We start from the raw sequence: 26,217 nt of genomic DNA, 5'->3' as shown, positions 1-26,217 counted from the left end.
CCCCCCCCCCCCCCCCACCCCCACCCCTCGGAACGAATGCCCAGACCAACATTCACGGCAGCCTCTCGTCAAAAAAGGGGCCGTAAGATGCATATACACTGTGCAAGTGTGAAATAGCACAGCTAGCAAGTCAGAACAGAACTCCAGTGATCAGAGGAAGCAAAAGTTGGGCCTGAAAAGCTAAGGCGACAGCTGATCTGCACAGTTGCGCTTGCACCACAATCCGCGGGAAAGCGTGCAGTACAACAATTCAAAACTCAGAGTACTCTGGCAACATCTATTTCAGTTGCAATCTAGTATCTAGTAGGCAATTAAACATTTGCAAAAACGGCGTTCATGTACTCAAAACTGGATGCAGGCCGATGACGTCCTTGCGAAGCAGAAGGTTTGCTTGGTTTTGGAGTGAGATGAAACACTAATACTAGTAAGGTTTGGCTTGAGAAATATTGGATGAGCAAAACAGGGGGCACTCGTTGCGCCAATGATTGGTAGGAGTATAGCAGTGCCAAAACCCAATCAAAGTTGCCACTAGTAGACTAATAACTCATTAGTATCTATGAGAGCGGTAGGGTGGCGCGACGTTGAATTGTACGAGATCCCTCTCCACCATTGGCGCCCAGCACATGGTAGCTGAGACTGTTGTGTTTGTGGCATGGCAGGAGAGCCATCAGCACTGCAAGACGCCAAACCATTTGGAGGTTTGGATGTTACTACATTACATGGAGAGATCAGGTAAACGAACGAGAGAAATGAGTTTGTTTGTTTGTTTGCAATCGAACCAAGCCACTGTTTGGTGGCTTGGCCTCCTGTGGCCTGCCTGAAGCAACAGCCAAACCGAACAGTGCCCAGCCCAGGGCGGGCATTGCTTTGCATCATCATCAGACAGATCAGATCGCAAGCAGCCAGCGAGTGGCCCGAAAATTGAAACGAAGCAATCCGGCCCCAGCAAGCTCATCTCCTTACAATTTACAAATGACAGCAGCTAGCGTTGTGATCAATGTAACTTAGCGATTCTTAATATCCGTGTGATTCTTAATATCCGTGTGCGTGTGCCCGACAGGCCCGCGTTGTAACGTTTTAAACATTATTTTCTTCTTAAGATACGTAACTCTCCTGCGTATTTAAGAGAAAAAAAACAACCGGAGACGTTAAGTTGCTTGCCAATTTCCTGAATATAAACTAGTAGCTGATGGGGAGTTGGGGAATGATATTTTCTGAAACGAAATGGTATTTTTTGTTTCAGAAAAAAGAAAAGACAGACAGATCGCCGATGTCCTTAGTGCAAGTGGAGCACCAGTGACAGACAGGTAGCTGTACAGTCCGACTAGGGATTAGGCAGAATCTAACTCCTCCGTCCTAGTCAGAGAGAGCAGAGAGCACTACAATCAGCAGCGAAGAGAACACGACACCGTGTCTTTTCCTACATGACATTCGTGTGCTGTTGTTCATTTTTGGTGTGATCCCATGGGGAGGGAATCACGGGGGCGATCGCAGTGCAAGCATCCAGCTCCAAACAAAAAAAAAACATATGCCAACTTGCAGTGCTCGCATAGTAGATCAGCTGATGCTGGCCAAGAGGAGGCACATTACACAATCACCAGACTGTTGTTTTCTATTCATGCTGATGGTATATATGTTTCCTTTCTATTTTCCTACCAAGTATGCCTTTATGTCACATTGCTTGTGATACTTTCATTGTGGTTTCAGATGTGCGAAATCGATGTGCAGAGAAATCATGGGATGTTTTCAACAACTATCTGGAGAAAACTCCCCCTCTAAATGGTTAGATTGAATTGTCTTGGTCATTTTGCTCCAAGCCTCCAACGACCCTTTGCTGTTATTCATTTGATATCTTTCCAATATGAGGCATTAACAGAACAGCTGTGGCCCTGGAATCATGACATATTTCTCTACCTTGTATGTAGGCGGAAAGTTAGGATTCTACTACAAAGACCATGAAATCCTGCCACCACTTCCAGGTAGATGTATTGGTATTTGTAGCATTGGTGCCCCTTGTATTTATAAAGATTCAAAACCTGAAACAAATCGGTTTGTTCATGCAGTGGGCTTCCATCGGTACATGGTCGAAAACCTTGATGATGCCTCATCCGACAATCTGATGGAGCGTGAAGTGTCAGAATTTGATCCACCATCTGAGGATTGCGAGAAGATGTATTTGTGAGTTTATCTGATATTTTGGCAAGCAAATTGCCGTGTGTTCATCATACCTCGCCTGTAGGTCCGTGCCATCATTGAAGGTCAAATGTTGTCGATGCGAGGCCATGCAGAGAGATTTGGCATGCCGAACCCTCCCAAGCGGATCATAGCAACCGGTGGGGCATCCTCCAATGAGAGCATCCTCAGGGCACTTGCACAAATCTTTGGCTGCCCTGTCTTCACTGTTCAGAGACCTGGTAATTGCGCAGATCTTCTCCCTGAATAAACTTGGTTTGTTGTGATCCTGTCACATTATGACACAAACTGATATCACCATCCTTCTATTGAGGTAAAACTGACGCCTGTTTCTGTCCCAGATTCGGCCTCACTGGGTGCAGCACTGAGAGCCGCCCACGGGTGGCTGTGCAACGCTGGAGGAAGCTTCGTTCCCATCTCGTGCTTGTACGAGGGCAACCTGGAGAAGACCTCCCTTGGCTCGAAGCTTGCAGCCGGCTGGAGACAAGGAGGAGGACAGAGCTCGGATCCTTGCGTGTTCTGCATCACAACCCAACCTGAACTCCCGCGGATAAATTGACAAATAAGGCTATCTGAAAGCACCAATTAAATGTCGAAATGTATATTGCACTCGGGGCATTGATACAGCAAATGACAAATGAAAGCGCTGCCAGATGTTTAGTTTCTCATCACCAGCAAGGATGGATCACACAACGTGCAAGAAGATATGCATGAGCTTGTTGCTCCTACTAGACCTGTTGTTATTGCTTACTCGCAGCTGGTTGTTAGGAATTTCTATAAACTTGTCCAGATTTCCTTTTCACATACATGCCTTCATTCCTTTTAAATTGCTTCAGGCACATTTGATTTTGTAAGTTTATGGCACGGTTTTTTGAAATTATCTGTGCGTTATAGGAAATGTTGTTTTCTAGCAGCTGTCAACCTCTAGGTGATTTTAATACATAAGGATAGTTAGTACTCAAAATAGTCTGGAAACCACTTAGAGAGTGATTACATTTAGAGAGGCAAGTCGTATTTGGCGATTGTGGTGCCATGTGTGTTTTTTTAAGCCCTCAGATTTATATTGTGGACCTGCAGTTGAACAAGTTTGCATGTAATTTCTGGGCCAAATCTTGAGGAGATTGTACCTATTTGTTAAGGATGTATAACCATTCCAGCTTGGTAACCGGCATGGCCACATTGTCAATTGCAAATTTGCTATAACGATTCTCTCATTTGTTGTAGTATCCATTCATCTCAAACCTATCTAAGTAATAGAGAAGTAGGTGGAGATAGGAGGAATTTTCCTGTCAACTTGGTTGTATATGTTGTGATATTTTTGCCTCTTCCTCATGAATTATTTATGCTTATATCCTCCCTGTGCTTTGAAACTGTTCTAGAGCTTCAGCATCTGAGGAACTGCTTGCCTGATCAAGTGGTGGTACAGCGTATTGATGAGAGGTTATCAGCCCTTGGCAATTGCATAGCCTGCAATGACCATGTTGCTCTTACACACCCTGACCTTGACAAGGTATGCCTACATATTTCTGTTGACCGTCCCTCCCTGAACCTTTGCCTTTTCTCAATTACCTAAGGCTGAGCCCTTTGAGCTGTTTGATTCTCCAGGAGACGGAGGAGTTTATTGCAGATGTGCTTGGAGTTGAGGTATTCAGGCAGACCATTGCTGGAAATATCCTTGTGGGGAGCTACTGTGCGTTCTCTAACAGGGGTGGCTTGGTACGGGTTTAACATCAACTGCATTGCTTTTTGGCTTGCAAATGCTATATACATACCTAATGTCCAATGGTACTGGTGAAACAGGTTCATCCTCACACATCCATTGAAGACCTTGATGAGCTCTCCACTCTCCTGCAAGTCCTGCTCGTCGCTGGAACCGTGAACAGAGGCAGCGAGGTCATTGCTGCAGGCATGACTGTGAACGACTGGACTGCCTTCTGTGGCTCAGACACGACAGCCACCGAGCTCTCGGTCATCGAGAGTGTCTTCAAGCTGAGAGAAGGGCAGCCCACCGCGATCGTCGATGACATGAGGAAGTCTCTGATCGACAGTTATGTGTAGCTGAGGCCCTGCAGACGTGGGTCTCAAGTACTACCTGTGCCAAGGTGCACCGCGAGCTATACTAGTGTTATCAGTAGTAAAACCATCCTTTGAGAAGCTACGTTTGGTGGTTTATCCTTGGCTTCTGAATCGTAGACTTGATGTTTTACCATGTTCCATTATGGCCATGGTATGCTAGTAAGAAGATAACGCTTCTGCTCTTCGTTATAGATGTTACGTGCATCTTTCCTGCGTATGTTTACTGTTTGTGCCACCACCTGGGTGTAAAGAATTTTGGCTACATTCACCGTACTTGCATCGATTTAAAAATTAATATTTCAAATGCCAGTAGTTTATTGCTTCGAGTGATGACGCATGCTTTTACAAAAATTTGTTCAGTCCAGCAAAATCTTGAAAGTCGTGTTTCGTATCCTCGCGTGTTCTGCATCACAACCCAACCCGAACTCCAACGGATAAACTGACAAATAAGCTTATCTAAAAGCACCAATTAAATGTCAAAATGTATATCGCACTCGGGGCATTGATACAGCAAATGGCAAATGAAAGCGCTGCTAGATGCTTAGTTTCTCAGCACCAACAAAGGTGGATCACACCAAGGTATGCATCAGCTTGTGCTGAGCTGTGCGTTTCTTCGCCAAATGGTGGCGCTTCACCAAGTCAGATTGGTAAGTGGCTTCTCTTGACACTTTTGAATGCAGTTCGTAGCTAGTTCTCTCAGCTGTTCTTCAACGGTCTCCATGGGAAGGGAACCGTCAACAACCTTCAAAAACACAAATGTGAAGTGATATTGGGATCCATTCGAGAACTGGTTCACAAAAATAGCATATATTGTGGCCCTGAGCACTGTCAAAATAAATAATCAAAATTTACATTATGGACTGCTTCTCATCTACTCATCTATGGAATTTCTATTTCGCACACAGCAAATTACAAATATTAACGGTCACAAATTGATCGTGGAAAGTTGAACAGAATATATAGAGAAAATAGGTTGCCACTCTGGTTCCTTGGGTTTGTCGCATAGAACTTCACTCACTATCACTACTCACTAGCACAAGAGGCAAAGCAGAGGCAAAGCAAACACAAAGACCCTATTGTGCAGATACTAAGTTACCTTCCATGTCGAATCACGAAGTGAATGATAATGATCTGCAACTCTCTTTTGGAATTCAATCTTTTCATATCGCTCACCTCCATAGCCCCCTCTTTCAGCCGCTTTCTGTAGCAATATTTTCACATACCATAATGAAGCAGGAGGATAATCAATGTAAACTATTGAAGCATGGATTAGGTGACACATAACATCGAAAATCAATTTAGCATACAGGCTGATATAAAGCATTATAGGTGGGTGGGCAAAGAAAATTTCTGAACAAAAAGTTCTCAGCAGCAAAAGGCTTCAGAAATAAATGGATTGATTTTAGCATTTCAAGACAGAAATCAATACAGTGCGACCTTAAGTACATCATCATCAGTTCATCACCGAGTTCTATATGTTAAGATTATTTTGATTGGGTTAAGGCCGAATAATGGCCATCATCCTACAGTGTGTAAATAATGTAACACAAGTCAAATGCATTACACACCAGTATAATCAGAATACCTCTGGTTGTACATCCAGATAAATTACAAGATCTGGAGCTATAAGTCCAACATCAGGAGCCTGAAATAGTACAGGCATCACTCGTCAACTTCCAGGTATTTATGCAAAGGCAGAAAATCATTATACATCCCAATGTTACCAAGCTCACCTTGCACCATTGAATGTCAAGCCCTTTAGCAGCTGAGAACGCCACTCCGGAATAAGAGTAACGGTCTACAATGAGAGTAGTTCCACCAAGTAGCTTGCTTTCCATCAAAGCTCTGTATGTAACAAACCAAACGAAACAGCTCCACGGTATATAACTCAAGCAAATTTCCCACATATCACAATAGCATGTTGACACATTTATCTTACGTTGTGAAAAGAGCATACCTCTTCTCCCAGCGGTTTGCACTGAAGAGCAGATGAATTGTTCTGTCATCAAGTTGTGACTCATTTGCCAGGTAGGCAGAGATCATCTGCCCAACACTAGTGCCCCTATCAGGGAACCGCCACCCTTCAGCACGGCAACCTTGGCCTTCCAGATAGGATAGCAGCCGAGCACACTGTGACGATTTGCCACTCCGGTCCAGCCCTTCCAAGATGACCAGAGCACCACGCCCGCTCTTGCTGCCAGCATCCGCCATCATCACGCCCTCTGGTCTCGGCTTATAGTGATCAAAATTTTTAGTTCTGCTGAGCAACCAGAAATAGTGATCAAAATTCATCAAAATATCTTTTTAATAAAATGAACTTCAGTTCTTCTCCCCCATTGGTTAACGTTCAACAAACAAACCAGGTCAGTTTCACTTGCCATGCATCTGAAGCAAATGCATATGCATCGGACAGATACATCATATCTAAAGCAACGCACCACACTACAAATATAGGGGAGGGAGAAGGGTTATACTTATACCGTGTAGGCCTTGACTCAGTGGTGTAAACGATTGTCGGGCCCTTATTGAACTTGATGTAGCGGTTGCTGCGCATCTGGGCGGATGCCGACCGAGTCCCAGCTGCTTCTCGGCACCGGCGACAACGTCAATGTGCTTGAGGTCTTAAGCGTTGTGCAGCGGCTGCGAGTGAGGACAAGCCACGGATTGATAAACTAATGAACAAACTGATATGAAGCATGTTAAGAACATACAGGGTTAAGACCAAAAGAAAATGTAGATACGACAGAAGGTGTCCCCAACAACCTTTTCCAGAAGCAAATTTCTGTCAATCCATAGTACAACTGAGAAGAAAACCAGATTGAGGTGGAATGTCGTTTATATATGCACAATTGGCTATTTCTTGAAAGTTAGAACAACCAAGGGTACTAGTAGTGTCTAACAGAGAAGAGTGAGGAAAATCAAACTGTCATCACACATAATAGCACATTTCAGATTATGCCAAAGCAAGAACTAATTTAATGCAGCATTCCTTCAACTTGGTTAGAGAACCATAGCTTCACGACCAAAAGAATGACACTATCCTAGCAACTAAGCAAGGTATTACTCATAACACCAGTTGGAGTACAGTGCAGAAACATAGTTAGCTAGTTGCAAAAACATACCTTTATAGGAATGCAGCAGCACCTTGACTGAGATCCTGACGTGGAATTGAGAGACTTGTACCTGATGAAAAAATGTTCGTGTTCAGTGGTGTTTAACAGTTTGTACATCTAGTGCTAGTGCTAGTCCAGAAGACTAGAACTATGTTCCTTTTCATTGTTGCAGGAGCTCATCCGAGATGGCAAGAAGTGCGAGCATGCATGCTTAGTAGCAGCAGCAGCAGCATTACACGCAAATCATGATAACAATCTCATCTACGAACAGCACAAAAGCACCACTGCAAATCCCAAATCTACACAAAATTCAACCTAAGCATGAGTCCTAACCATGGGGCCTATCAAACTAGAGGAGGGTGGGAGAAAGGCCGTCATACCTAAGCCTTGCCGTATTCTTGGAGAGCTCGGCCGCCGGGGTTCGCATATGATTCGTCCTGCTTCTTGGAGAGCTTGGACCGCCGCCACCGGTCGTGTAGGAGGCCGGGATTGGCGTGGCGGCGGCCGTGGACGAGGGGTGGGGTGGCGTGGGCGAGGCGAAGGCGTGGCTGGTCGTGACGGCTGTGCACGAGGCGGAGGCGTGGCGGCGGGGGAAGGGAGGTGAGGACCGGGAGAAGATCAGAAGACGAGGGGAGGGAGTCTAGGGCGCTAGGCGGTGCGGTCGTGCGGGGGGAGATCAGCGGAACCCAGCTGAATTGATATGATCCAAAATATCCTTATCCGAAGGAAAGCGAGCGAATTTGACGGGTGCCAGTCCACTCCTCCTCCTCTAGATCGCCGGTATTTATACCATACCTCTCTCCAGGCTTTTGATCCGCAGCGCAGTCGTCTGTCGTCTTCGCCTTCCCCATCGCTCTTGCTTGGGCGAATTTCTCAGGGGACGAGAGACGGCAGCCATGACGGGGCAAGGCTCCCTCCCGGAGGGATCTCTCTTCCTCGGATTCGACAGCTCCACTCAATAAGTCTCGTCCCTTTCATTTGGGCGCTGGATCTTGATCTTGCTGTGGTGGCGTGTAGCTTGTTCATCTTATGAAGCGCTCATTGCTCTAGACGATGGAATCATACGGGTAAGGACTAAGGAGTAAAGATGAGAACTTTACCTGCCTGTAAATGGGAATAATTAAAATGTGCTTAAAATTTACGGGAGTACTTGTCTCGGTGAAGTGAATAGAATTTTACTCTGGTCGAAGGTTTAAAAAGAAGGGGAATCGGAATTGATTAGTTGTGTATAGAGTTTGTGCCATGATGCCATGTGATTTCTGTGCAAGTTCATGTTGGAGAGGTCTTTCTACAATGTAGAGTCCGTAGCAGGGTCATGACGATAGGGGCCTAAGAAACTGCGCATTTAGTGCTGTCTTGATCTGATTCCCAGAGCAAGCATAGCAGTATAACGATAGGTTCTGCAGACCTCTGCGTGAGGTTCCCTGTTCAACGCTATGGACGTTTAATCGCACATGCTACTTGCTGCTTACTCTCTTCGAATGATGATCTAGAATTAATCAACACCTGGAGTCAGATGCAATATAGCAATTCCATTTAATTTCTGCAGCTTTGACTGCAAAATCAAGTTCTTAGCTAAATAGATAAGATGCACCTATGTGGCTATGCGTGATTCTTCTTAAATAGATCTCTTTCAAGAGTTTGACCCAGCTCAAATGTGGTTTTCTTGTTTTGTATTTTTTCGCACTGATAACTCGGTAACCATGATCAGACTACCATCTGCTTCGTATCATCCTTTCTGTATTTTATTTTCATCCTAAATCGTCGGGTTAGCATCGGACTTGGATTCTAATACTGTCATTCTCTTTAACAGGTCACTGAAAGCTACTGTGCTCAACAGTGAGTTAGCAATAGTAGCTTCTGAAATTGTTAATTTTGACTCTGAATTGCCGCACTACAAAACTGAAGGTGGGGTGTACAGAGATTCCGCTGACGATGGCCACATATTTTCACCAACTATTATGTGGGTCGAAGCTTTGGAGCTGCTGCTTGAGAAGCTAAAACCAAAGATAAACTTCAGTAAGGTTGTGGCTGTCTCAGGGAGTGGGCAGCAACATGGCAGTGTTTATTGGAAGAAGGGCAGCCAAGCAGTTCTTTCCTCCTTGGATCCCAGTAAGAGCTTGTCACCGCAGCTCAAGGATGCCTTTTCTACAACGAACTCACCAAGTAGAGAATGCAGTGGGAGGTGCATTGGAGTTAGCAAAACTGACAGGATCTCGTGCCTATGAGAGATTCACTGGTCCCCAGCCCAATGTTTATGAAGATACCGAGAGAATATCTTTGGTGAGCTCTTTCATGGCATCAATCCTTGTTGGAAGCTATGCAAGTATTGACGAAACTGATGGTGCTGGGATGAACTTGATGGATATAAACCAGAGGACCTGGTCAAAGACTGTTTTAGAGGTTTGCCACTTGCTAGGTCATTTAGTAATACATTAAATATTTGTTGAATGACTAGAGTCTAGAACATCAAAACTGCGGGCTTTCATTTAAGATACCATGGACTAAAATATCAAAATCGTGCCCTTTCTCTTCTAGGTAACTGCTCCTGGACTTGAAGCAAAGCTTGGAAATCTAGTACCAGCATATTCGACTGCTGGCCGGATTGCTCCTTATTTTGGGGGTGTTTGGATACGAGGTGCTAAACTTTAACAGTGTCACATCGGATGTTCGGATGCTAATTAGGAGGACTAAACATGAGCTAATTATAAAACTAATTGCAGAACCCTGTCCTAATTCGCGAGACGAATCTATTAAGCCTAATTAATTCATCATTAGCAAATGGTTACTGTAGCACCACACTGTCAAATCATGGACTAATTAGGCTTAATAGATTCGTCTCGCGAATTATACTCCATCTGTGCAATTAGTTTTGTAATTAGCCTATGTTTAATACTCCTAATTAGCATCTAAACATCCGATGTGACAGGTGTTAAACTTTAACAGGGTGTTGCCAAACACCCCCAAATGTAGAAAGGTAAGTTTTGTTTGGTTATGTATTGGGCCAGTGCTAAATGAACACTCTCAAGTCAACCTGTAGTATACTTGGTTTGGTTTGCAACACTGGATTCAGAATCACCTTTGCCATGTAGTATCTTCTTGTGATGCCATACCTTCTATATTGCAAGTAGAAATTACTGTTTGCACAATTGCTGAGATGTTATAGGGCAACCAAGCATAAGATAAGGTTCAGGCTGCTCTTTATTTTGTTAACTGGAACGCACACTCTGATTCTAAAACTATTATTGCAGAATTTTCCTGCTCTTACTGTCATTATTAGATCTAGTGAACTCTGAAGGCTGAACACCTCAAAATTTATGTTCACACCTTTTCATTATAATTTTGGATTTAGTTAAGTTTTCTGAAGCCAAACACTTTTTTTATGATAATTTGATTTAAATAAAGTTTCCGAACATTGTGGACAAGTTAATGTGAACCGACAAGCTAGCTGAATAAGAAAAGTACATCCTAATGACCGATGCCATGTAGATTATTTGCACTACCATTTTGTAGTTACTTGACATTATGTATTTTCAGGTTTCAGTTTGATAAGAACTGTTTGGTGATTCACTGGTCTGGAGACAATCCTAATAGCCTTGCAGGTGTGCTTGACTAGTGCTTCTTACATAAGCAGCTGACATTTGTGATCTTCTGTGTAGCTGGAAAATGGGCATGAAAATGGTTCCATGATTTCTTATATTACCCTTGCATCTGCTGTAGGTTCAACTCTGATTACTCCTGGTGATCTTGCCATTAGCCTTGGTACAAGTGATACAGTAAGTTGGGAAGACGTGTTAAAAGCCGTGTTGGTTATTTGGCATGTTTACCTGGCGCTTGTACGTAATTCATCTCCTAACTATCTTACAGGTATTTGGGATAACAGCAGAAGCTAAACCAAGTCTTGAAGGGCATGTTTTCCCTAACCCTGTTGAGCCTGATGGTTACATGGTGATGCTGTGCTACAAAAATGGCTCCTTGACCAGAGAAGGTATATACTGTAAATGGTAAAATGAGACTAACATGAGATCACCACGGGGTCGGCCTGTTCAAAGAGCGTCCAATCCAAGCAGAAAGATACTGCCAATCTGCCATCTGCAATACTGATATGGAACGAGCTAGTAATGGTACCAGTCAAACCCCATATACAATGATCTGTTATCATGAGGCTGTTATCGTGGCCAAAGATAAGATAAAAACAGGAGTCAATCAACAACACTACTGCCACCGTTAAGTTTTGGCTAAGCAACGCGACTTTATCAGTACAACTGCAAACGACGACGCATGCACCAGGTCATCATATGATTCAGATCAACCAATCATCGGGCACTTTTGCTTGATTCACTACACTGGAGAATTAAACATCAGATTGGCCCTGGGCAACCAACTACACCAAAACCAAACTGCTCCTTTTGTATGAGTGAAGCCTTTCAGGAATAGTTGAGATCACACCACATCAATACATCATATCAGAGCAGCATATCTTATAACACCATTCAGGTCTTTGTGTCATAACCAGTAAACGGTACAATAATATTTCTAACATAGATTCAAACCGGACAAATACAATAGCAAGATGTGACAGGTGTCTCCTTGAGACTTCAAAACTGTGGTCACCTCCTAAAGCAAGTCACAAGAAAGATGTGGACCTAAGCCTTTTTCTTTGATGATTTCTTGAGGGGTTTCTTCTGGGGCTTAAGCTTATCAGATTTCGAGGACATCTTTTTATCTTTACTTCTTTGCTTTTCCTTCTTCACCTTGTACATTGTAATTGCCTGCTTAAAAAATAGTTCACAGATGCTGTTAGCTCACTCAATCAAAATAAGGAGCACTATTAATAATGGTGGGCAAAACACAATTTAATGTACGCTGTTGAATCCTGGAACTTGCCTTGCCCACATCAAGCTGTTCATCAGAATTTCTGGCAAGTAGAGAGTTCAGGATCTTGTCATTCTGCTGTTTCTCCAGGTTGCCCATTCCCTTCCCTTCAGCAACTGGGAGGAACTGCAGAAACGACATGATTCAGCTAGTGCACAAAATCAGCCTACCAAGGCAGACTCAGAAATCAAAGCCACTCAGATATAAAAACCTTTCGATGTTTGCCAGGATGCTTTAGAGGTTTCTCGCCAGGCAACTTCTCATCAAACTTCCCACCACTTGCTGTTGCTGATGAAGCCATGCCAGCAACATTCTCAAGATCTTCTTTTCTAGATTTTTTCGGAAGATCAGCTTTAGTTCCTGTGATGGGCAACGCCTTTGCAGCAAGCTGTATATGACTGAAATGAAGAGGTATTGGAGAGCTGTTAGATTATTATACTAACACAAAAAATGGAATTCATAGGAGAGGGAGAAGGCAGCAGCAGTAACTAGTGAAGGATTACAACCTTGGCAAAGCACCAACTTTTGCAGCTTTCTTTAAGTTCTCCAGTCTGCTCTTTTCTTGCTTTTCTACCCGCTTCTTCTTGTCTTGCCTTCTTAGTGCAAAAGGATCAACACCAGGCTCTGTAACAAATGAAATTGTCAATTAAAAGGGTATATAAGGTTGGCAAAAACAGGTTTAGGACAAAACATTCTCCTCTGAATGAGAATCATTGATAACGAGAAAATATTTGAGATTCAGGTCTTAAACTATAAAATGACTACTTATCTAAAACAAATGAGGGTAATAAAAATGCTGGACAAAGTCAGTCAGCGGACACAAGCAGATGCCCATGATAACTGCAATATGCTACTAGATTGGGGAAAGAAAACAGTCTTGTACTCTTGTTTCACAACATTCAACAGGATTGTTAGCAAAAGTTCATGAAGACAAATTACTAACCATCAGTGGCTTTGGCATCAATGATTGGAATGTCCTTGTCATCATTAACACGGTCATAACCATAAGTCCGCTTCCAGGATTGAGTTTGCTCGTCCCATTCACGCTTGTTCTTCTTGCGCTTGGTAATCCCTGCATCATGTTGATTCAATCAACAATGATGAAAGAGTAAGTAGATTTTCCAATTTGCACAACAGAGCTATGATAATATAACATGGGCACTGGGATCACCTTTCGCCTTTGCAAACAGCTCCCACTTGGTTGGTGGCTTTGGCTTGGGTAGCTGGTGAGAACAGAAAAAGGGTTGTTAAACATGCAAAACACCTCACATTGCAATTCTCAAAGCATACATCAACATAAATATCTGGGTGATTGAGATCGGTCTCGATAAAACAAAAACAGTATGCCAGCAGCAATAGTTTCACTGGCATTCATGGTAAATGTTTCTTCAAATCAGCAAGAGTTGAATCATCTACATGTATCGCAGTAGAAAAGGTTATAATTTACGCACGAGATCAGCAAGCTAAACAATGTCCATATGACTAATTCTTCAGCACACCACCTCCAGCACAGCTACACAGATTAGATCATTAGGAATTTTTGAAGGAAGACTGTTCTCACATGCTTCTCGCGCGGGAGCCGGATGGTGGGCGGCGGGAGGTGGACGATGGGGCCGTCTCGGTCCTCGCTGGGCGGCAGCGCGAAGAGGGCGTCGGCCACCGCCTGCGCCAGCTCCGTCCCCTTCTGCAGGCACTCCTGCCTCAGCTCCTCCCTGCGTCCGTTAACATAACCCCAAATTTCGTCAGAATGTTACAACACAGCACAACGACATGCTAGTGGTCGTTGTTGCGACGGGGGCAAACCTGGAGGAGGCGGCGGTGAGGTGGTGCGACGGGTCGTACGCCATGAGGTTGCCGAGGTCCACCTCGAAGCTGGAGGTGGCGGCGGGCGTAGCGGCGGCTCCCTCCGCCATGGCTGCGCCGGTGGTGGTTTGCGGTTGGGGAAAGAAGCGAAGCGGCGAGGAGCTAGGGTTTTACTTGGGGCCCTGGGTAGGGGAAGATATCTAGTGGTCATCGTCGATTTCTTCTGCCCAATCGGACAGCCCACGAGGCCCAGTGAACGGCCCAGAGAAGAAGAAGTGAATAACGTATTACTCTTCCTGGGCCCTTATGCCGTGTGGCCCTTTTCATTCTGAATTCTGAAAAATTGTTAACTGCACTTCATGACCAATTGGCATGTCGATTGTTACTTAAGGAATAATAGATATCGAAAATACGAGTGTGTATTGAGTCGGAGGCTCAAAACCGAGCGACCAAGATGGTGTGCCTGCGTGTTAGGTGGATTGAATTTAAAGACATTGTGTTGTGTTGATGGAGCCCAGCAATTGTATGCGTCGTTGGCCCTGCAGGTAGATCCGCATTGAATCGATAGCATAGCACGTACGGTTGGCGTCCTAAATGACTGCTGACGTTGTTTGCTCTTCCAAATTTAGCGTACGTTTGGTAAACCTCCATGTAATTTTAATTCTTTATGGGAGCTGATTTTATAAGAGAATCACTTAGCAGAATGACTTTACAGAATTAGCATTCGCAAAATCAGCAGAGAATTATTTATCCCTGAAAAACTATTTAACAGAACTCCTGCTGGAATCAGCAGAGAATTAGCTCCAAGAGCTCTACCAAATACACCATGCGTCCTCCACCTGATACTGATATACCTATTCGAAAACCTAGTTGGAGGTGAATGCCAATGTAGCAGCAGAAGGGCGTGCGTGAGCACAGAAAGGATCGCTTCTCTCCCCCTGATACCACGATCAATCTACGATTTTCCGGAACTACAGTCTACGACGTTTGTGCGAGCCAGGCGACCGACAGCTTGAGACCATACCATCATCGACCGCCCCGATCGGCACGCCATTCCCGTCGACCGTGCGTCGTCGTCGTCGTCAACCGCCAACAGAACAGAAGGTCGTAGGTTGGCTCGTCTGAAACTCTCAAGTCTGAACCCATCACTCCACGCGGCCCCCCTCTGCTGATGCGATGACTTCACCCCGCCGCGCACGCGTCGTCCTGCCGGTGCCGTCGCGCCCGTGACCCAGGCAATCCATGGCCATCATCGTGGCCATGGCCCCCACCGCCCACCCCTCCAACCCAAGCAAGGCACATACATATCCCTCCGTCAGAGACAACAAAGCACACGCTCCTGCTGCTGCTTACAACCCAAACCCCTCGTCGGCATCCAGCAACAGCGCCGCCATGGCTCCTCCACTGTTGCTCCTCCTCCTCCTCCCTCTTCTCACCGCCGCTGCGCCGACAGCCACGACCACACTCCCTCTGTACCGCCACCTCCCGCACGTCGCCACCGAGGCGGCGCACCACCACCCGCTCTCCCGCCTGGCCGCTGCCTCGCTCGCCCGCGCCTCGCACCTCAGGCGCCCCGCCCCCGCCCACCACAAAGCCCAAGGGGGTTCCACCGCGCTCTACCCGCACTCCTACGGAGGCTACGCCTTCACAGCTTCCCTCGGCACGCCGCCGCAGCCGCTCCCCGTCCTGCTCGACACCGGCAGCCACCTCACCTGGGTGCCCTGCACCTCCAACTACCAGTGCCGCAACTGCCCCACCGCCGCCGCCCCCGTCTTCCACCCCAAGAACTCCTCCACCTCCCGCCTTGTCGGCTGCCGCAACCCCGCCTGCCTCTGGGTCCACTCCGCCGCGCACCTCGCCAACAACTGCACCGCAGGCACCGTCTGCCCGCCCTACGCCGTCGTCTACGGCTCCGGCTCCACCGCCGGCCTGCTCATCGCCGACACCCTCCGCGCGCCGGGCCGCCGCGCCGTCACCAACTTCGTCGCCGGCTGCAGCCTCGTGTCCGTGCACCAGCCACCCTCGGGCCTCGCGGGCTTCGGCCGCGGCGCGCCGTCCGTGCCCGCGCAGCTCGGCCTCAACAAGTTCTCCTACTGCCTCCTCTCCCGCCGCTTCGACGACAACGCCGCCGTCAGCGGCTCCCTGGTCCTCGGCGACTCCGGCGGCAAGGCCGACGGAATGCAGTACGTCCCGCTGGTCAGGAGCGCGGCCGGCGACAAGCAGCCGTACGCCGTGTACTACTACCTCGCCCTGACCGGGGTGACGGTGGGCGGGAAGGCCGTGCGCCTGCCGGAGCGGGCGTTCGCCGCCAACGCCGCCGGATCGGGAGGCGCCATCGTGGACTCCGGCACCACGTTCACGTACCTGGACCCGACGGTGTTCCAGCCGGTGGCGGACGCCGTGATCGCGGCGGTGGGCGGGAAGTACAAGCGGTCCAAGGAGGCGGAGGACGGCCTGGGCCTGCGCCCCTGCTTCGCGCTGCCGCAGGGCGCCAAGTCCATGGCGCTGCCGGAGCTGTCGCTCCGCTTCAAGGGCGGCGCCGAGATGCAGCTCCCACTCGAGAACTACTTCGTGGTCGCCGGCCGCGCTCCCGTGCCCGGCGCCGCCGCCGCTGCTCCGGCCGCCGCCGGCGAGGCCATCTGCCTCGCCGTGGTCACCGACTTGGGAGGCGCCGGAGACGTGGGCAGCGGCCCGGCCATCATTCTCGGGAGCTTCCAGCAGCAGAACTACTACGTGGAGTACGACCTCGGGAAGGAGAGGCTGGGGTTCCGGCGGCAGCCGTGCGCCGCGTCGTCGTGAGCGACCGAGCTCGCTCAGGGGAGCTTCTTGCTGGCTGCTTCCACGAATTAATTGCTTGCTCCACGTACTGTTGCTAATGACAAAGCTGTCTGCTTTTTAAGCTTGGGTTTGCAGATTGTACTGCTAATAAAATTACTACACCATCGCGTATCATATCATGTGATTCACAGTCAGACGCAGGCCAAGGCTAGAGAGCAAAGAAAAAGACGAGCAAAAAGGCGGCGATTGATTCTTTCCTTTTTCCTTTTGGAGGACTGCTCTGGGGAGGGGGGAAGCATGTGCATGTGGCTCCAGCCTCTAGGAATCGTTTGGGCATTTTTCTTTGCTCATAAAAATCACGCCCTTGCTCACTGGATTTTGGGCTTGGTCCGTGGAATGTTTCTCGGCCAATCTCCTGTCGCGTGCCTTCATTTCAGCCACCTACTTCACTGTAGTACTCTGACGGCAGTGATGAAATGAGCATGTGCCATTCCTCGCCCGTGTCGGCAGTGCAGAGGAGTGGGCCTCTCCTCTCCTCCTTGGTACTTGGGTTACATCAAAGCTAAAGGTTGCAGTGAAGTCGGTAAACCAGTAAACTTGTGTGCAACTCGCAAAAGAAAAAAAAAGTAACTTAGGTGATTTTGTGGGAAAAGGTAAATGAAGTTGTACGAGGCCTTCGTATGGTCCTGCTGCTGTGTTTTTTTTGTTCCCGTTTTACTCCTCCAGCAGAATCAAACACGTACTGGGCTCTCACGGCCTCACCTCGCACAGAGGGCCTCAATGGTCGGCCTAGTGAACGAGCCTTAAAGCCCGAAACAAACGTGGGCTGGTGGCCCATATCCGTAGCACTAGCACCACCTTATACGCGGCTCGGAACGGAATTCACATTGTACAAACAAGTCAGGCCCTCCTCATTTCTCCTCACCCGTCTTGTTCATTTTTCTCACCATCTCCATGTGGCCCATGGTGGGTGTTCTTTGTCGTCTTCGTGCATTATTTGATGCGCTCGTGATAACCCAACCACTCCTTGATATTTTCCGCAAGGACCAGCTATTTCTGGTCACAAAGTTTGCTCCCAAAATCACTTTCAGTTGAAACCTACTTCTTCCCTTTTTTTTTCTTTTGAAAAGTAACCTACTTCTTCCCTCAGTTGCAGCTTCGCAAGCTTGCTGACCTGGCCTCGCCTGAAACGTCGTCAAGGCCAAGGTTTGGGATAACGCGCATGATAGAAAGGTTTGCTGTTTCGAGTAGAAAGGTTGCGAGCTTTCCGACTCTCTTGACCCCGTGAATTATATTTCAGCACGTCACGTCAAAGCTTATCCAGCAAACACCGGAAAGGTTGTCTGTCTCATGATAATGAACCCAACCACATTGATTCAGCATCAAAGCACCATGAATCACAGTAAGACAGAGCAGAATCTGAATCTATGGAGTCTCGACAGCAGTAGCAAAATTTCGGATTGCAAAATTCTACGAACAATCCTCTGAATTCTGCCGTCAAGGCGTCAAAGCATCATGATTCACGGAGCACAACTGATGCGAATCGCGAAATCGCAGGAACAATCCTCTGAATCCCGGAATCAAAGCATAAAACCGACAAGAAACCGATTCGAATCGCAGAATTCCAGGCATCAAAGCATCATGAATCGCAACAGTAAGACAGAGCAGATTCTGCATCCATGGAGTCTCGACAGCAGTAGTATGATAGATGAATGTATACTAGTAGCAGTATCAATGAAATGGCAAAACAAAAGAGTCATCCATGGATCGGATAGGCTAATATGTGCATATCCATGGTAGAGCAGCCGGCGATGTACAGCAACAAATAATCCTCCCACCAGTCTCACCAACAAATAATCCAAGACGAAGAACAGACAGAATCCATACTAGCTAGCAGCAGAATAATCCAACAACATCCTCTACCAGAGTTTGCAGTCGGTGGGCTGGAACGGCGATCCGTTGGCGGCTCCCGGCGCCGGGACGGAGAGCTTGCAGGTGATCTTAGCCTTGGGTCCGGGGACCTTGAAGGCCCAGACCTTGACCCTGAGCTTGGCGTTGAGGCCGACGTTGATGGCGAAGTTCCCGTCGGTCTGCTCCTTCCTGAACTCGGCGGCGGTGACGTCCCCCTGGAGCGGCTGCTGGCCGTGGAAGCCCGGGGTGAGCTTGGTGGAGGCCTCGGTGCCCTGGTAGAAGGAGTCGAGCGGGGCGTATCCGAAGCGCTGGTCCTTGTAGAGCGCGAGGGCCTCGACGTTGTCGTAGTAGAGGCCGACCCGCTTGTTGGGGTTGCGGACGGTGATGCCGACGGTGAGGTTGTAGGCGAGGGAGGAGGTGGGCGAGAGGGTGAAGGTGGCGAGGGAGGCGGAGTCGACGGTGGCGGCGATCATGTGGGGGCGGAAGATGAGGTAGAGGATGAGGACGAGGACGCCGGCGAAGACGAGGAGGGAGATGAGGATGCTGCACAGGCAGCTGAAGAGCCCGCAGGCCAGGCACTTGCAGGGGCAGCAGAGGCACGAGACGGCGCGGCTCGCGGACCCCATCTTCTTCTTCTTCTTCTTCTTCTTCTTGCTGCTCTGCTCTTGTTGTGCTCTCGGGATTGGGAGGAGGACGATGGGGAAGGAAGCCGATGGGATTTGTTTGCGAGGGATTGTGGGTGGTTTATATGGAAGGAGGGGGGCGGCGACGCGGTTGTGTAAGCGCGTGGGGGGTTGGACTTGAGGCTGGTGGAGGCTGGAGGAGGACGGCGACTCCTGTGGTGGTTTTGCTATTTGGTTTGGCCGGGTCGTGCTCGGTTAGGAAGGCGAAGGCGCGTGGCCCGTGGTGGTGGGCTTGTAGCCGTTGGTGGGTGGGCTCAAGCCCAACGCGCATGCAGCGCCGGACTCGTTTGACCGTTTGTTTGCTGCGAGTGGCCTCAAGGGCACGTGCCAAGCAATCATCCATCTGGTTCCCTTCCCCTGCAGCCGCCCCAAGGAACAATCTCTGACCGTGTGCAGTGTATCATCTGAGGATGGGGCAGCGCCATGTGATCTTCACCTTTCACGTTGCCGTTGGACAACAATCACAGAAAGAAAAAGAAAAACAATGGCGACCAGTGTAATCTGCCATTACGCTTTGTTTTATCTCAACTCTCAAGGGAGGAGTCTCTGCTTCAAACCCGCCACATGCTCAAATACAGCCCTGCCGTTGCAGATCAAATCCCTTCCACTGCTTTTCATTTTCCAACAAGCCAGCCAGATGCTCCATTTTTTTTTCTATCGCTGTCAGCAGATGAAGGTGATCTCACGCTCGCCACCGGGTTATCTGACACGATGCTCCCCTCCTCTCAAGAGTCAAGGCCACGTCGCTAACATGTCATTTTCAATGTCTTGTCTGGTCCTTAGCGAGCTCGGCAAGCAATCTCAGATTAGTTGTCGCGCAAAGTCAATCAATGACCTGTACATGGGCCGTTTTTCCGATGATACTCCCTCTGGATGGGCCGGCCAGCAAACCGTCGCCAGCTTTCGTCCATGGGCCGTTTTCCTTGAGGATTCTGATTCGTTCGCCCATCATCAGCTCGGACACTCACGCACACTCGGGGCCTGGAACGAAACAAAATCCGGCAGAAGCTTACACGCACATGCTTTGCAAAACTGCATCCAAGGAATCTTCTAACTTGTCTGCTCCTCTAACCCCACTCGATGCTTCCAACTCGTCCTTACGATGATTGATTGTCTCCTTGGCTCATTTCCATCGTGCAGACGATCGTCTATCATCCATCCATCCATCCATGTGAGTTCTCTCACTCATTCCTTTTTCCTCTTTGTAATGTTGGGACGAAAAGTTGGATGGTGATCCTGATCCTGTACTAGCTAGCTAGCCCAATGGTTTCTTCACATTATTCGCTGAGATGAGATCAATCATGCACGTGTTGTGCTGGCGTCGAGACTCACCCTACAGTTGCTAATACTTTTGCTGTCTACAAGCTAAGTTAGGCCGGGTTTGGAATAGCAGGCCACCTTCCCTCCCTGGCTTTGGCGAAACAGCAAGGAAGCCGCGAAAATCACTTTGGCCTTTGCAAGCACGCACCGCACCGCACCTCTAGCTAGTACTACCCTTCAGCGCATCTCAGCGACGCAAAGGGTCCGATCGTTCCACCGCACTTTCTTCCTCCTACTCCTCCTCCCAGCACTGCATTTTACCATCATTTTATTTCCCCTATGGGCTATGGATGATGGATCATGTGTGCGCAAATTCTTATCTTACTGAAACTTGGTGATTACCTTGTTTATTTGTCTACATCATACACATTAGCATCAATGCATTCAGCAGGCTTTCTCTGTCTCAGAATTATATCGCACCTGCACAGAGCGGCTGCTGGTGGTGTGCAGTGCAACCACAACCAACCTGAAAGCCACTTTATTATGTCCTTTGGCATGATCGATGCAAGGGCGGAGCAGTTGCTGCGATGAAGGAACCAAAGGGACTTGCAACAGAAAGGTGTGTAGCAGTATCCACTATGGCACACTGATATCCGTTCCCAGCTTCTACCTGCTGACTCTGCTACTAGATAGTCTGCAATTCTACGCCTGTAGAGTACTCCTGTGGAAGTTGCTAGCAAAAGCACGCGTGCAGCATGCATTTGGTAGCACTCACCAACCGTGCACTCCTTTGTCAGTTGTAGCGAGTGCCATGTATGTACTACTGCGTTGCGTGCGAGGAATTCCTGGCAAGAGAAGAGAAGAGAAGAGAAGAGAGATACTAGCAAGCATCGCGCGCGCGGCGGAGAGAGCCAGCGTCACCATCACCATCGCCGCCGTAGCTAAGACTAGGGGCTGATCGTTCGATCCAAGAGAAAAGTCAATTTTGTCAACCACAAGCTAAGACTAGGGGCTGATCGATTCAGTCAGTAGCTTCTCCTTCAATTCACGACGAAAAAGAAAGCCCAACGTTTTCCTTTCCTTTTCGAAGAATCGATCGATAGAAAAGCTACCATGGAAAACGCATACGGATCGGAATTGAACTAGACTGAGACAAAAAAAAAAATTATCAACACATATATATATATATATATATGAACAATTCACAATAATCATTATTGGTGGAGACAGAGCATCCTTGACGTTTGCTCCGTATCATCCTTCCATCTTCTTTCCCTCGACGATCAATCTTTCCCTTTCCTTCCACTCAAAGATCCCAACAAACGAACCAACCAGCTAGCTAGCTCATGAATTGGAGCGATCATCACTACCTCGCTTAATTTACCGCAGCCTATCCCTACACATTTGCCAACCGAATAATAAGCTTCAGTAAAATCCATTTCTGCACGGACTAACTTGAGAGAATTTCGTGCAAATAAAATAGCTGATGATGGATCGAGAGAACGTCCTAAAAGTACCGGAGGGAGGAGGAATCAAGCAACGACGAAACAAGAATTGAAGCAACCGAACTAGACGTCGACCGCGCAGGCGGCTGCCTGCTGGAAGCGGAAGTATCCGGTGCCGCCGCCGGTGTTGGCGCCGTAGCTGCCCTTGCCCTCGTTGACGGTGAGCAGCGCGGGGCAGTTGACGCGGAGGTGGTAGTGGCCGGAGATCCAGGAGCCGACCTTCCACCGGACCCAGCCGTCGACACGGACGTCGATGAGGACGTACCCGGCGGTCTCGTCCTGCGCGAGCGCGACGGCGAGAGGCTGCGGGAGCTGGACGCTGTCCATGGACTGCAGGAACGGGGACCAGACGGACTGGTCGCCGTGGCCCTGGTACCCGACGGGGAGGCGCGTGGGCACGGTGATGGCCACGTCCTTGTACTGCGCGTACACGTCCACCTCGTCGTAGTAGACGCCGACGCGGTCGTTGACGTTCCTGGCGGCGACGGTGGCCTGCATGGTGGTGAAGAGGTAGGTGGACGCCGGCGGGGTCACGTTGAGGCACAGCACCGACAGGTCCTGCAGGTAGAACCGGGGCTTATGGGGGCGGAGCACCAGCCACACGATGAGCACCACGAAGAGGACCAGCAGGACGAACGCCAGGAGGGCGCCGCAGAGCTTGCGGTACAACCGGTGGCGGTCGCACTCGCAACCCTTGTGCCCGCCGCAGTCCTTCACCGTCATGGCTCTGCTTCTTGGGCGCGGCACCTCTCTAGCAAAGGCTGTGGTTGAGGGATGGAGAAGAGAGAGCAGAGCGAGCTTCTGTGTTCTGTGAATGGGAGAGAAAAGAAAAGGGATGACCAGAGGATGGATCGGAGGAGGAGAGCTCTGGGCAGCGGGCGGTGGAGGAGTATATATGCTGCAAAGCAAGCCAAGAAGGTGTTGGTAGTAGGAGGCAGCTACAGAGGGTGATTGGGGTTAGTTGGAGTGAGGACTGAGGAGGCGATCACCATCGGGGTGTGTGATCGATCCAGGACTGACCCGACTGACTGACTGACAGATTGAGTTGGTCATCCCAGGGGCAGGAGAACTACTGCCACTATACCGGCCAGTGCCCAACTGCTTGCTACCTGCAACGACAGTGCCTAACCCTGCCAAATGCTGTGTCTCGAAATTCAATTCTCTGTTGATTGCAGCTTCTTCCTAGATAGTAGTAACTAGGATGGATTTGATGATATAGAATTGTAGTAGAACCAACATAGGATGGAGGTGGTTAAGCATCGGCCAGTGCCCAACAAAAGGAAGGCCTTTTCTTGCTCCCTCGATGACATATAAAATAGAGGAAGCAGCCATCGAGAGAGAAAAAGAGGAGCAACGTAAAGTTGCCTTGCCGCAAGAGAGACGTTGAGTGTGGGGAGTCATCTGATCAAACTACTCTTCTGGTGCCACGTCCACACACATGACGTGCGCCAATAATTCCTGCAAATTGAACCAAGTCTTGTTCCCATCCAAGAGCTGAAGAGCACTGTCATTTCACTGCAAATTGGACCAAGTCTTCTTTCCATCCAAGAGCTGAAGGGCACTAATCACCGACAGGGGCAGCAAGACGTGCTCAAGATAGGAACAGGGAGAGCCCGTCGATGGAGCAGTAAAGAAACTTTGGCAACTTGGAAAAGGTGACGGCCGGTGGCGCGTCGGCATCAGATGAGGCGAACCCCATCCATCTATCCCATGCCAAAGCCATCCTTCAATTCCCGTAGCCATAGCCGATCCGACCGATCATCACCAAATCCCTGTGCACTCGATCACCATTGCATCCACCACCATGCGCACGATCAAAATTAAATTACATGCTCCATCGGGCTACAAAATTAAATTGTTAAAGACACAACCGTACATGGTGGCAAAGGGTTTCAGGATGCATGGAAGAATTGGAATATTAGGTGGGGTAGAAATCAGAACCATGTTTCTGATTCTATCATATCCATGTGTGCCCACAAATCCAGCTTAGAAAATGCAGGCGGTCCCTCCCGTCTATCACAACCATACGATCGATCGAGTACAATACAATCATATAATGAAACAACAAACAAGACCGACGACCCATGTAGCAGAGGATGACCGGACACGTCAGTAGGGTATGGACGCCGTGCACGACGGGAGATGGAAGCTTCTCCTCTGCCCGTCCGATTCAGTAGGATGAGAGCATGCATGGTTGTTGGCACATCAGATGGCGTCCAAATGTACAGAGGGGAGCCATGTTAGGCCATGGGCTCCATAAGCTCCCTCCCAGTCCCAGCTCAAACGTGTATCATCACCACTAGTACTAGCACTCCATTAGTTGTATCAAATACGTGGTACAAGCAGCTTACACGTACCAGATGCATAGGCTAAAGTCTTCGAAGCATAATTCAGTCATGGAACACGATCGATGTACAGCTAGGAAATAGCGAGAGAGCACATGCCATTCCAACTTGAGGATTTCAGACAACTCACCTAGCTAAGTAGCTACCAGAATCGATCTGAATGCGCTCAAATTTGGGCCTGCCTCGTGGTTTGCATGCTCTTTAGAGCTCGGCGATGAATAGTACTACTGAATAAGATCCGTGAGCTCGCTGCCCCTGTAGCAGCAGCTGCTACCTTTTCCAACAGGAGTCAAACCTGCCGGCCATTTCATACGCACATTCTCAGTATCTGCAGAATTAATAAAATAAGATGAACGAATTCTCAGCATCACCTACTTTCTCCATGGTTAAATGCTTTCAAATGACATGCCAGGTCACAAAAGTTTCATGGACAATCTCATCCTGGCACCAACAAATTGACAAGAAACGAAGTACTTGACAATAATTAGGTCTCGCCTATCCTGGCCTTAGTACAACATTTCAATTATGCTCTCAAGTCGACCAGCCTATCATTGGTGAAGTATCCTATACACTCCATAGCATGAAACTCAAAAGCTACCACGCTCAACTAAACAATGTTCTAATGGGATAAGCACCATATAAAGCTACAGGCACCATGAAATGGTCAGATACGTATAATTAAATACCACTAGTCCATCAACCCGTGCTCCCGCACGGGCTAATATTTTTAGAAGCTATTGTATTTAAAAATTATTTAGAAATTAAACTCCTAGCTAATAATTAAAATTAGTTACCTACTACTCTCTTATTTTTCAATACTTCAACATAATACTTATATAGATATGTACCTATCTTTGTCCAGTTGTGATTGATTTTTAATTAATAATTACTCAATGCACTTTTTCATCCATATTCATATTTTTTCCATTTTGTATCACACCCTAAATCCTCCGTACATTATGTTTAGCATACAAATCATTATTTTTTATCGATTCCTCACATACATGTATAAATGGTCTAAATGGTGGCACTCATCATGTGTATATACTTTAACTAAGAATTTTTATATTAACAATGACATAATAGGTAATTTAAAATCATATATTAGTTTACTTTTTGACATTTCTGTATGATGCACATGAAGATAATTATATTAAGATTTAGGTGTTTACTTTAGGTTATTTTTAATAACGACGTACATGGATAACATAGATAAAATTTTAGGATGACATTTTAAGTTATGCTTTATAATGATGTGTATTAGTAAATTGGATGAAGGTTACGGGGTTACTTTAGATTATTTTTTATAATAGCTGAGCTCGGTAATTGAAATATAGGCTTAGAACTTATTTTTGAATATTTTCACATGATAGTGGTGGGTAACTTTTTAGAAAATATAATAGATCAATGGCTATGATTATTAGAGTTTACAGGATTGGTGTTTGACATTTTTAATTTTTATGAGAATTTGTCTTTTTTTTCTGGCTTGTCTCGTGGGAACTAATGCGGAGCCTCCAATGGAAAAAAATGAGACTACGCTGCTAAAAAACTATTACCATAATTTAGCTCTCGTTTGTTAAATATTCGAACACACAATACTTATGTAGATATATACTTAATATCTTCATCCAATTGTGATAGATTTTAGTTAGTAATTATTCTATAATATTTTTAC

At 47.5% G+C, this 26,217-nt stretch overlaps 6 protein-coding genes and 1 pseudogene across 10 annotated transcripts; 3 read left to right on the top strand and 4 right to left on the bottom strand.

The window, feature by feature from the left end:
• Positions 1 to 1,628: 1,628 nt before the first annotated feature.
• On the top strand, positions 1,629 to 4,334 carry LOC101771602 (eukaryotic translation initiation factor 6-2-like). Of its 2 annotated transcripts, XM_022825109.1 has the most exons (5): positions 1,629 to 1,782; positions 1,926 to 1,979; positions 2,064 to 2,158; positions 2,240 to 2,414; positions 2,535 to 3,516. In XM_022825109.1, the coding sequence occupies exons 1-5, from the start codon at positions 1,662 to 1,664 to the stop codon at positions 2,750 to 2,752; spliced, it is 663 nt and encodes a 220-aa protein (XP_022680844.1). In that variant the 5' UTR covers positions 1,629 to 1,661; the 3' UTR covers positions 2,753 to 3,516. The 2 variants fall into 2 exon arrangements, with proteins under 2 accessions (XP_022680844.1, XP_004963369.1); XM_004963312.4 differs by lacking the exons at positions 1,629 to 1,782; positions 1,926 to 1,979; positions 2,064 to 2,158 and adding exons at positions 3,799 to 3,909; positions 3,994 to 4,334 and having other exon boundaries at positions 2,535 to 3,703.
• A 265-nt stretch (positions 4,335 to 4,599) lies between these two features.
• Positions 4,600 to 8,404, bottom strand: LOC101776992 (thymidylate kinase). Of its 4 annotated transcripts, none has more exons than XM_022825108.1 (8): positions 7,763 to 8,404; positions 7,392 to 7,452; positions 6,744 to 6,909; positions 6,227 to 6,529; positions 6,003 to 6,114; positions 5,855 to 5,914; positions 5,366 to 5,470; positions 4,600 to 5,011 (listed from the first exon to the last, which is right to left on the bottom strand). In XM_022825108.1, the coding sequence occupies exons 3-8, from the start codon at positions 6,821 to 6,823 to the stop codon at positions 4,901 to 4,903; spliced, it is 771 nt and encodes a 256-aa protein (XP_022680843.1). In that variant the 5' UTR covers positions 6,824 to 6,909; positions 7,392 to 7,452; positions 7,763 to 8,404; the 3' UTR covers positions 4,600 to 4,900. The 4 variants fall into 4 exon arrangements, with proteins under 4 accessions (XP_022680843.1, XP_004960003.1, XP_004960004.1 ...); XM_004959946.3 differs by having other exon boundaries at positions 6,227 to 6,526; positions 7,763 to 8,403; XM_004959947.3 differs by having other exon boundaries at positions 6,750 to 6,909; positions 7,763 to 8,403.
• A 31-nt stretch (positions 8,405 to 8,435) lies between these two features.
• On the top strand, positions 8,436 to 9,821 carry LOC101771202 (annotated as a pseudogene).
• Positions 9,822 to 11,839: 2,018 nt separating this feature from the next.
• On the bottom strand, positions 11,840 to 14,252 carry LOC101776569 (ribosome biogenesis regulatory protein homolog). Its single transcript, XM_004959945.3, has 8 exons — positions 14,061 to 14,252; positions 13,819 to 13,969; positions 13,429 to 13,480; positions 13,201 to 13,329; positions 12,764 to 12,881; positions 12,469 to 12,655; positions 12,270 to 12,383; positions 11,840 to 12,154 (listed from the first exon to the last, which is right to left on the bottom strand). The coding sequence occupies exons 1-8, from the start codon at positions 14,168 to 14,170 to the stop codon at positions 12,029 to 12,031; spliced, it is 987 nt and encodes a 328-aa protein (XP_004960002.1). The 5' UTR covers positions 14,171 to 14,252; the 3' UTR covers positions 11,840 to 12,028.
• Positions 14,253 to 15,166: 914 nt separating this feature from the next.
• On the top strand, positions 15,167 to 17,032 carry LOC101776163 (probable aspartyl protease At4g16563). The gene has a single exon (XM_004959944.4). It carries the CDS (start codon positions 15,303 to 15,305, stop codon positions 16,857 to 16,859), a length of 1,557 nt encoding a protein of 518 aa, XP_004960001.1. The 5' UTR covers positions 15,167 to 15,302; the 3' UTR covers positions 16,860 to 17,032.
• Positions 17,033 to 18,518: 1,486 nt separating this feature from the next.
• Positions 18,519 to 19,505, bottom strand: LOC101775764 (NDR1/HIN1-like protein 2). The gene has a single exon (XM_004959943.2). The coding sequence runs from the start codon at positions 19,373 to 19,375 to the stop codon at positions 18,758 to 18,760; it is 618 nt and encodes a 205-aa protein (XP_004960000.1). The 5' UTR covers positions 19,376 to 19,505; the 3' UTR covers positions 18,519 to 18,757.
• Positions 19,506 to 21,846: 2,341 nt separating this feature from the next.
• On the bottom strand, positions 21,847 to 23,281 carry LOC101775359 (NDR1/HIN1-like protein 12). The gene is made up of 2 exons (XM_012844269.3): positions 22,210 to 23,281; positions 21,847 to 22,088 (listed from the first exon to the last, which is right to left on the bottom strand). Exon 1 carries the CDS (start codon positions 22,918 to 22,920, stop codon positions 22,261 to 22,263), a length of 660 nt encoding a protein of 219 aa, XP_012699723.1. The 5' UTR covers positions 22,921 to 23,281; the 3' UTR covers positions 21,847 to 22,088; positions 22,210 to 22,260.
• Positions 23,282 to 26,217: the final 2,936 nt, after the last annotated feature.

Source organism: Setaria italica, chromosome III, assembly GCF_000263155.2.
Source record: "Setaria italica strain Yugu1 chromosome III, Setaria_italica_v2.0, whole genome shotgun sequence".
Classification (NCBI taxonomy): Eukaryota; Viridiplantae; Streptophyta; class Magnoliopsida; order Poales; family Poaceae; genus Setaria; species Setaria italica.
The sequence above is the reverse complement of the archived record's forward strand: the minus strand, read 5'-3'. Positions and strand labels throughout refer to the sequence as shown.